Below are 11,225 nucleotides of genomic sequence, written 5' to 3'. Positions count from 1 at the left end.
AGACTTGCCCGGCTTAGCGACCTTCTTGAGGACCGGGCCTTGGGAATATTAGTCTGCCCTCCCCTTTATTTCCCCCCCTCCCACGGCCATGGCAACGGCTCCCTGCCCGGTCGCTCGCTTGCTCGCCTGAGCCACACACCGAAGTGGTGACGAACGGAGTACTGTATATCCCCTTTGATCTCTTCCTGTAGTCACCTTTCCTGCAGGTTTCTGGAAATGCGACCCTTCCTTTCGCGCCCCCGAAGTGCACAAAGACCTCTCACCTCTCTGTGCCAGGGCCTAGCAACCTCTTGCATCCCCCAGCAGTTGTACCTGCAAGCACAGTTTTGGTTCGGGGAGGACTACCACAAAGGCATAGTTCAGCCAAAGTTGCCCCCCCCCACAAAAAAGTCACGGAGGACGCAATCCTATGCACACTTACTTGGGAGTAATTTAATTTAGTAAGACGTCTCAGTAAGTTTAGAGCTGGCCTAAGACGTTGCCTAAGGTGGAGGAGCAAGTGGGTACACCTGCCCTCCGTTTATGGTTCATGGTATCCAAGGCTGGTTCAGGGATTTTGGTATCCAATGCTGTTCAGGGGTTTTGGCACATGAAACAGAAAAGCCAGAAAAACCTCTTCCACCCCACTCGCTGGCAGTAGGAAGATAATAACAACAACAACAGACTGTACTTAAAATTCGCTGCCCTTCCATTACCCTTAAAAGCAGTTGCCTAAGGCACACTCTTCACTTCCTAATGGTAGGGTTGCCCAACATGTTTTTGGGAATTTATCTTCAGGTTCCTTGGTCATTATTCTTTTTTTAGAAAAGCAGAGAATGTGGGTTGTGGCAGTTGAGTTATTTGCGGATTGAATAGGAATGTAGGACTATACTGTACTAAGTTTGAAACTAAACATAGTATAGGTCAGGCATCCCCAAACTTCGGCCCTCCATATGTTTTGGACTACAATTCCCATCTTCCCCGACCACTGGTCCTGTTAGCTAGGGATCATGGGAGTTGTAGGCCAAAACATCTGGAGGGCCGCAGTTTGGGGGCAATATGTAGAGGAATGAAAAGTAGTTAAGCAGTTGTCCATATATAAGGCTGCAAATTACCTAACTAGGAAGCAAGTCCCACTAAACATAGTGGAGTCATTCTGAGTAAATACGCACATGATGATAGTGATTGCAAGTGTAATTGCTTTGGTTCCCAAAGTACTTGACTGATCTTTCGGCTTTTGATTTTCAGAAATTCTGCTAGTTTGAAAATTATTTCAGCTAAGCATCTGAGGAACAGTTTCTTAGATGGGGATATTAAAATTAAATAGATTATTTAGGAAGTATAAATGTTTTATAATTGATTTTGAACGTTGTTCTGATTGTTTATAGGTATGAAACCCAAATAAATTTTAAATACTTATGTCTATTAGCCTTTGGCTTACTTCACAATTCATCATCTTTTAATTTCTGCTCTACTGCTTTGCAGTTGTAACCTTAGAAGAGTTTTAGTATATTTGTTTTGATTTAAAATCTTCCAATGCTTGTTGGGGATAGCAGAATATAACACAATCCTAAGTATTACTGACTCAAAAATAAGTCTACCGTATGTTCAATGGGATTTCATTTCTAATAACTGTGTTTTTATGATTGCTATTACCGGTAGACAAATTAAGTTTATATAATGAAAATATATAAACTAGAAAATACTTATGCTCTGACTGAGGGAAATAAATCAGTGTTTTTTTTAGCCTAGCACGTAGATGGTACAGGCAATTCCTCGGAAATTAGAGGTGGCAGTCTCCAGTGTTTTTCAAACTTGGATCCACAGTTGTTGCTGAACTACGACTCACATCATCCTGACCACTGGTTCTGCTAACTAAGGTGATGGGAGTTGTAGTCCAACAACAGCTGGGGACCCAAGTTTGAGAAAAACTGCCGTAAGCAGTGTGGGGGCCAAACCCTTTCCCATCATTACAGATGAATTTAATGGTAGGGTAGCATTTAATGGTAGGGTAGCACTTTTTTTTTTAAACCCATGAGCCTTTAACCAGACCTTCAGGGACCTCATGCCTGTGGCCACCCCACACTTCCATACCCACACTCACATGTGCACACTGGGCACATAGGCCCTGGCCCTTAGCTGTTCCCCAAGCTGGCCCTCACATTCCCCACTCCAGCAGGGACCTCCCTGCTCATCAAGTTATCAGAATGATGGCTGAGTATGGATTGATTGGGTCGCCATCAGGGCACTGGACAGTGTGTGTGGTTTTTTTTTTTACTTCACCCACCCCAATATTATGTCTGTTTATTTGCTCCCAAAATTGGTAGGTTCTTTAGAGGGCCAGGGAAATGGTTTGGGAGGCTTGATTCAGCTTCCAGGCCCAGGGGCTAGCTACTTCTGCTCTAAGGAAAATAGTGCTGGGGGCACAGCACTGATGTTAATATGTAGGTCAAGAAAACTGAACAGAATTGTGGGGACCTTTCATTGAAGATCCTAGAGTATGAGTAAGGACCTGCTACTGGTCATTTTGATCTTCTGGCTTAGAATGAGCAGAGCTGCTTGTGATCAACCCAACCAAGTGAGCAGGAGCTTTCCCCAAATATTCAGCAGCATAAAAAAGGTGAAATTGACTCAGGCCATTTATAAAGTAATTGTACTATACTCAGACAAGAGTCCTTGAACTTAATAGTACTGTACAGTGGTACCTTGGTTTAAGTACACAATTGGTTCCGGAAGTCTGTACTTAACCTGAAGCGAACTTTCCCATTTAAAGTAATGGAAAGTGGATTAATCCGTTCCAGACGGGTCCGCGGAGTACTTAAACTGAAAGTTCTCAAACCGAGGCTTACTTAAACCGAGGTATGACTGTATAAAGATTTTCCTGAAGATCCAGACTGCTGACTTGCTGCCCAGTGTTATGAAAAGGAAAGGTTGAAAACTTGTGATAGCTGGGGAGTTGAAACCCAACTTAGAGGTGAACAGTAGCCTACTTGAGAGGGGCACAAGTCACTTCCAGGTTAGATGAAGGAGCCCCAAACTGCAATTATGGTTTCATATCTGCTCATGGCATAAGTGATACATTGTTGGAGTTTATAAAACTCTACCCATATTAAATTGCATATTTCTAAACATGAATTCACTGGTAGTCATTTACTGTGGCGAAGCAGTTATGTTAGTTTTCTGGATAATTTTGAATCAGAATTTTTCAGTGCCTTAAATTGATTCAGATTGGATTTAGTTTATTTGGATTACAGTGGTACCTCTGGTTGCACACGGGATCTGTTCTGGAGCTCTGGTCGGATCCCGAGGAATTTGCAACCGAAGATTCTGCCATGCGCGCAGCACGGGAGAGCGCTTCTGCGCATGCGCACGACGAAACCTGGGAAAATACTTACTGGTTTGCCACGTGTGTAACCCAAAGGATACACAATCAAAGGTGTGTGTATCCAGAGGTACCACTGTATTTGGTCTTGGGGATTTAATTAAGCGTTGTTTATACATGCATGCTTGAGCACACAAATCTACAAATCAGTAGTTCTCATGTGAGAGAGAAGATGCTTTCTAGAGACAGTCATCTAACTAAAAAAAGTGTTGTTGAAACTTTGAAATGCCCCCAAATTGACTATTCTTTCCATACATTTTATTACTAATTAATTTTATGAAACAATATATTCCAAGAAAGTGAGAATATTCTGTGGAAACAAACATCACTGGGATATTTTCTGCCCTACATCACTGGCTGCAATTGTTCTTAATGGTAAAGTTGTCAATCTAGTTCCATTGCCTACGCATGTGTTCACAGATGCCTTCAGTGCAGATGAGTGCAAGTTTGATGTGCACTATCTGATTTGAGTTGGCGTTGACACTGTTTAAATTGCTTAATTTCACAATGTTTTTGGCTTGTTCCTTGAATTTAATTTGATTAGTTTTCATTTCAAAGCAACAAAGGTGATGTCAAAGCAGCTCACAACAATAACATAATCTATCCTAATAACTAGCATGATGGAACTGTATTTTTCTCCAATTGCAGAGACGTTCCCCAGGCCGGCGCTCACGTTCCCCAGGCCGGCGCTCACGTTCCCCAGGCCAGCGCTCACGTTCCTCAGGCCGGCATTCTCCAAGTCGACATTCTGAGTCTTCAGTGGAACAGAATTTACGGATCACAGTTGGCAATGACCGTTACGGCATTGACACACCTGAGAGAAAGAGAATATCTGATAGACTAGGCTCACCAGTTGATAGTCTGAGTGATTTGGACAGGTATGCCTCTGAAGAATAGCCTTTCAGAATTACACCTTTTAGTTCTTGTATCATAGGTGATATAAATGATCACCAACTTGCTGTCAGATGGTATGGAAATTGTATTGGATGGAATATATCAAGAATCCAATATCTAAGAGATGTTTAGCTTTCTTCACTTTTACGTTGTAGTATATTGGTACTCTCAAGTAGTTGCCAAAACCCAGGGGTAGTTCTTAAACTAAAATTGTGCAGTAAGATTAGATTCTGAAGAACTGCATGCATACAAGTTTAGGAATAATATGAATGTATGATTATTGTTGCTGTAATGTTAAACATGTTGTTGATAGTGATGGAATATATTAGAAGATAAAAAAACATAAATTAGGAAGTTAACAGCTAGTTGACTAGGCTGAAGGCAACATAAGATTCTCACTAGATCAACACTTTTGAGTTTTTATGAGAATTTATTTCAGTGGTGAACTACTGTGGATAAAGTTTTTGTGTGTCTCAGTTGCTGGTAACAGTGGACTGTCCTTTATAACTGAATTGCTAACAATCTCAGAAAATATTTTGATAGATTAATTAACCATTGCTTAAATTTGTGAGATTCTGAAATTAAAACATTTGTCATATGTACCATTGCTGCTGATATTACTTCAGTTAGCATGCCATATCTATATCAGTTCTTAGACACTATGATTGCAGCAATCCACTTTGTACAGCTTGTATTTTGTAGTCAAGTTTGGTAAACTTATACTGCAAGCCTATTAGAAGTAAATCCCATTGAGTTCACTGGGCTAGGTAACTGTCTCAGGTTCCAGCTACTGTTTAACCTATATCATCTTAAAAGCAAATTGCATAGTATAAACTAGGCTTAAAATTAAGTGAATAGGTGTCAATTTACAGCTTGCATTTAGTCCCAAACAGTCCTTTTTGCAGTTTGTGTTCTCTTGTTAGAATCTTGTGAAGCATAATTTATTTTTATTTTTTATTTTTATTTTTTTTATTTTTTAATTATTTGACTGGAGGGGTACATTTAAATTTTGTTCTTCCCTGCTGTATGGTGATATTCCCCAGTATATATAAATATATAGGAGAGTGTATTTTATGAAATCTGCTGAATACTTTTTCTCCTTCCTGTCATACTGGCTTTTGTGAAGGCAGATGCTGCATTATTAAGAGTGGAAAATGACTAATTATTTTACTTGAATATAGGGGAGGAATCATTTAGAGACAGTTAACATATAATGTTATCCTTCAGAGAAGTTTACAACAACATTGATTGCAGTGACTGCAGTGGCAGGAAATAAAGTTGCTTTCATCCAGGAATTGTCAAGGAGTGGATCATTTACAGTTTAGTGAGATTGTAATCATAAGAAATTGCTGAGTGCTTGTTCACATGTAGTACTATATAGGATGGGGGGGGTCATTTATTTATGCGCCGCCTCTATATGTAGGACATGTAGTGTGAATTGTGGCCTGTTGGTATATGTTTGTAACAAGTGTGTTTCATTCAGTCTGTGCACTCTTCATAGCAAACATCACTTTAGCAGGGCCTAGTTGGTATGAATATTTAGTAAACACCCAGGACAAGCTACCGGAATACCACTCTTGCAGAATGTACACAATATTGCCCACAAAATGGAAAACAATAGATTTAAAACAGCATCTTCTGCTAGCATCGATGGTAGTATTATGAGAGGTTTTGAAAATATGTCTGCATCTGAGGAGTGTGGTGCATGCAAATAATTTCACACAACCTTTTCTGAAGAAGAATGGTGGGAGATAGACAAAAAGTACAAAGCTAGTTTTGAATAATTTTTCCTTAATTGAAATCATGAGTTTTTAATTGTTCAATCTACAGTACTACTTGTTTTTTCTGTTCATTTTATTTATAGTGGACTCTGATCTAAGAGGTTAGCAATAACAGCAAATTTGGAACTGAAATATTTGCTTTCTGAAAATGAATCGGAAGTTTAAAAGAGAATGAAGCACCCATTTAGTAAATTTACTAATTAGTGCTTATTGGGGGAATTACTATTTCTAGGATGAAACTGCTTTCATTTTCTTTATTTTTTCTGATATTTCTTGTGAAACGGAAAAGTCTTTGAGACATAAAAAGCAACAGCAAAATCATAAGGATGGTGCAAGTTGAGCCTGTAGTTGAGTGCCCATGCTTAGGGTGCTAGTTGTCTATACTTGTTTTCAGGATTTTCCTTCTCTGTCCATGCCCCTCAAAAGGGGTTCAGTATTTGTTGTCTACAGCAGGGATGTCCCAACTCCCAAGAGACTGCGATCTACTCACAGAAAAAAAATATGGCAGTGATATACCCCATTTGGGGCAGGGCGGGGTCAGGTCATTTTTTTAAGGGAGGGAAGTCAAAGTTGTTGACCTTTGGGGGTTCAGGTCAAAGTTGTTGAGCTTTGGGGGAGAAAAGTCAAAGTTGTTGAGCTTTTTTAAGAGGGGCGGGTCTAAAATGTTGAGCTTTTGCTTACCAAAAGATTGATCAGGAAACAAACTCCGCCTTCTGTTCTAGTGATCATAAGCAATAGGGGGACGGGGCAAGGGGCTGGGTCCAGGTCCTCTTTATCCCCCGCAAAGGAAAAATCGACCACAATTGACTCAAACCTCCCGGGGATCGACCAGTCGATCACGGTCGACCGGTTGGACATCCCTGGTCTACAGGATATACTCAATTGTCATTTGGATTCTTTTCCCTTAAGTCTTCTGTGTATTTCTACAAATCTTGGGGTTTTCCTGAGCCTGCTGACAGTTGCCTCGTGTGCATCAGTGCTGCTCTTTTGACTAAGTAAATTTCTATGCTGGAGAATTGAATTCACTATTTGTAATAGGATACTTGCACTGTCCATTGTTTGTAGCTAGTTCAGAGTGACAACTTAATCTTGGTAACAAACATAATTTTGATTGAAACTCTCTTCCAATTGATATCCTGATCCTATGGAGTTGGTTTAGGTGTAATTGGGTCTATAGTGGCTTAAGTGCTATAGCTAAACCAGAGCACTGTGTTTGATAACTGAGTTCATCAGTTGAGTCCCATTTGCCATTATCTACCTTATTCTCCTGGGAACTAACTACCTTTTGGTTGCAGATGCACACAATAGATTGTGAAAGACCTTAGAATGTAATTCTGTATTATTTGCTCCTGTCAAAGTGGCATTGCTGTTCTGTTTTAAAGGCAGTTCATATTTGAGGTTGGGACACTTTGGTCTGATTAGTTGAGCAGTTTCTGTGATGAGCTGCTCATAATGTCAGACCACAAGAAATCAGCAAAACCACATTTCACTGTTTATTCACAAATTACATTACAGTACATGCATATAGTATATAATTGACTGTTTTTCTTGAAAAATCTTTGAATTGTTAAGGACAGTGATATTTTGTCTTCTAAATGCTGGGTGCATTGGGGAGGGGGGGGAGAATATCAGAAAGCAGGTTTTGAAAATACTAGCAGGGAAAATGCTTATGTTCTCTTCTATAATATTGTTGCTGATGATGGAGGAATCATAATGGCCATGGTGTAAAAATACTTATAAGTAATGTTATGTTGCTCACTGATGATGCTAGTGCTTCCCTAGATGGTCAGTCAGACATAAGAATGAATGAATGAATGAATGAATAAATAAATAAATAAATAACTTTAAATGTATGTAGTCCAAACTAAAATAAAACAATTAAGGTGTGTGTATATATTGGAAATAATTTTACAAAAATTACTAGCCTGCAGGGCAAAGGAGGGACAGAGAACTGTGTTTCTGTGCTGGGCGCAGAGGAGGAGGCTTTCCTCTGGCAGCCTCTGGGTTGGACTCTGTTGGACTCAGAAGTAACAGAACGCTATGTTCCTCCTCTGCCAGCCTACTCACTCACCTGCATGCAGCCCGTTGTTGCCTGTGGCTGCCAGGCTAATGCTTAAAAGCTGTATAAAATAAAGATACTGGGTTGGATCCAGAGTTCTGTGGGCAAACTTTCACTCATGGGACAAGGTTCTCTCAGGTTTGGATCTCCCCTTCTGTTTACGTTGCATGTCTCATGGTCATAAATATAAAGACCTCAAAAAAGAGTGGTAAAGGTATTGCTGAATATGCAGCATCTCCAGAACCAGCAATCTTGGCTTCATGCATTTTACACCTTTGGAATCATGCATTTTACACCTTTCTGAGTTTAGGGGATGCTATTCCAAGTTGCTGACTTTGTTGTAACTTATGTGCCTCTCTTATCAGGGATGACTTGGCTGATGGTCCAATATTTAACAGAGGCCTTTCACGTCCTCGAAGCCTTGAGCGATATCCCTCCTGTGAGGAAAATGCTTCTAGTCCTTTCAGTATGAGACATAATGAGGACTCTCACAGTAGGGATGTTTTCCTCCACCAATCAGACTATAGCATGAACTATGACCATCTACAGGATCTCCCAAGGGAAACTGATAGGGATGGTATACCACTTAGGAAATCCTTGTATTCATCAGAGGATAGAGGGCGAGAGCCCAAACGTCCTCGATATGACAGAGACGACAGACTAATTGATATGAGCATAGAGCCTCAGGGTTTCTTGCCAGGGACACGGAACTACCGTAAGCGAAGTCCTAGTAGGAGCCCAAGGCCGCCAGATCTGGATTTCCGCGAGCTTGAAAGTGCTAGGAGAAAAAGAGAAGAGGAGCTGAGCAGAAATTTGAGTCGGGAATTGCCTGGACATGGTTATATGATCCCTGACAGGAGCAACCCACTGCAGTCTTCTGAACCTCGGTATCTCTATAGACCGGATGAAGCACCAGCAATGCCCAAAAAGTCCATCTTGAAGAAACGCGTGGACGATCCTTCTGTGCAGGTTTGGCCTATTTTCTTTTCTCGCCTTACTAAACTATCAGCTCCACTTTGTTGCTTTTTAGTAAATCTTATTTTACTTAATCTCTGGAGTAGATACCCTCAGAACAATACCCAGGTCACCCTTGCTGTTGTGGAATATTAAATGCCAAAATAACAGCATAATTAGGAACTGCTGTTTCTCTTTCACACCTTCCTACAGTTGACTGTTACTGTTCTAAGCCACTGGCTACGATCCTGGTGTATCAAAGTTTTGTCTGTCTTATTGGTTAGCACTGAATGTATTCACAAATGATAGTTCATTTCTTTTTTCTTTTAGCCTGAAGTCTTTTCCAGCAGTTCTGCCTCTGTCAAAGAGCCTCCCCTTATTACTGATCATCCTCCTTCGCAGAAGCGTAGCAGCATTGCTCCCTTTTCATCTGAGGTAGAGAATTTCCTCAAACAGTTCAACAAAAGTGCAGAGTCTCAAGGCAGTATGCATAATTGGAAACTAAATTCTGGCCAACAGCAAAACACTTCCCCCTTCGAACAGAATTTCGGCAGTTTTTTGAAACAGAAAGACTATCATGAGCCCATATCAGAGCCTGAAGACCGGCACAATGACTTCTTACTTCCTCATGAAAGAGCCAGTCAGGACGGGAGTGGCTTTTCACGCATTCTTGGTATGATGGCAGATTCTACCAGTGCTCAGGAAAAGAGAAGGCGTGGCTTCCCTAACATTGAGGATGAAGAGAAGTTTCTTTATGGTGATGATGAAGATGACTCTACCATTAATTTCCCCCCTACTCAAAAGCCAACACTTAGTATTGGTAAAGAACCTGAAAGCCTGAAAGAAAGCTCTCCACCTCCTGCTAATCCTTCTGTAAAACCTGAAAAATCCAGACCAGAGTATGAGAAAATTCATAACTTGCTGAAAACTATTGGTCTTGACATTGGGGTGGCTGAAATTGGTAAGCTTGCTGCCCGCACTCAGGAACGACTCCATGGGAAGAAAACATCTCATTCTCCTGATCGTCATTCAGTAACGTCTCATAAATTGGAATCTAGGGAGAGGAGTCGCAGTCGTAGTGACACTTACTCTCCAGAATCGAGGCATCACTCTCTCTCACCCTCTGGTTCTGAGCACACAAAAAGCGTAACTGTAGGGCGAAATAATCCCACTCCCATACCAGAACAGTCTGTTCCCCCAATATCTCTAATGCCGTCGGCTCCACCTCTTCCTAATTTGTCTTCTACTTCCACTTCGGTTTCCCGGTATAGAGTTTCTCGCTTTTCACCATTCACTGCAACTCAACTGCCACAAAACTATCCATCTCCCACAATGCCCCCTCCTGGTTATGATGCATATGGACACTATATGGCATATGCAGCATCTGGCTGGCCCATGTATGCGTCTCCTCAGCAGGCTGACCCCACACTTTCAGATGTACAGGGGCTTGTCACACTGACAGTACCACCAAAACCCGCGCGACCCAACCTCCGAGTAATTGAGACGGTTTCCACAGACAAAGGGACTCCTGATACCAAGAGAGATGACTCTGTGCTTGTACAAATCCCTGGTGCTACGACTTACTCAAAATTATCCCCTCAGTTTTCTCAGCATTTTCTTCAAAGTGTTAAAGAAAGAATATCTGATGAAAGAAATCGGGCTTCTCAGAAGCTAAAGGTAAGTATTTTTAATGTTATTGATAATTTTGTTTCTTACAACACACAATCTAAAGGCACAAGAATGCTGAGTATCTGTGTTTATTTTTCAGTCTTGACACTTTAGCACTCTCCACATGTCAGAATTTCCAGTGTTTAAAAATATTAGACTGTTCAATTAATTTGTGGCAGGAGATGTATTATAAACAATTGAAACAAGGGCACAGTTTATTACTGAGTTGAGTTTCTTAGTGTTTCAAGTACCATTTAAAATTCTTGAAACAAAGTGAAACAGATCACAGATTCTAGAATAGTAACTAGTATAAGATTAAATTCACCAGGAAAACAGGCAAATATTTCCAAAAATGGATCCTTAAATATTATTACATTGCAGTAGATTATGGCTACGTTCCAACAGAGTTAATATGTGCTGCAGCCCATTGATTTCAGTGGGCTTTTTTTTTTGTACCCCTGACCATTAGGTCCAGTCGTGACCAACTCTGGGGTTGTGGCACTCATCT

The 11,225-nt window shown here is 40.8% G+C and overlaps 1 protein-coding gene across 3 annotated transcripts in view; it reads left to right on the top strand.

The window, feature by feature from the left end:
* LOC118081789 (zinc finger protein 318) overlaps nt 1–11,225 on the top strand; it is a 28,016-nt gene that overhangs the window by 457 nt on the left and 16,334 nt on the right. For all 3 annotated transcript variants that reach the window (XR_009557380.1, XM_035108221.2, XM_035108220.2), the window contains exons 2-4: nt 4,010–4,239; nt 8,461–9,064; nt 9,380–10,726. Coding sequence is in view for 2 of the 3 variants with exons in the window: in XM_035108221.2 (XP_034964112.2) it covers nt 4,010–4,239; nt 8,461–9,064; nt 9,380–10,726 (2,181 nt within the window). In the remaining variant the exon portion in view is untranslated. The remainder of the gene's footprint in view (nt 1–4,009; nt 4,240–8,460; nt 9,065–9,379; nt 10,727–11,225) is intronic.

Source organism: Zootoca vivipara, chromosome 3 (genome assembly GCF_963506605.1).
Source record: "Zootoca vivipara chromosome 3, rZooViv1.1, whole genome shotgun sequence".
NCBI lineage: Eukaryota > Metazoa > Chordata > Lepidosauria > Squamata > Lacertidae > Zootoca > Zootoca vivipara.
This window is presented reverse-complemented; position numbering and strand designations above follow the sequence as displayed.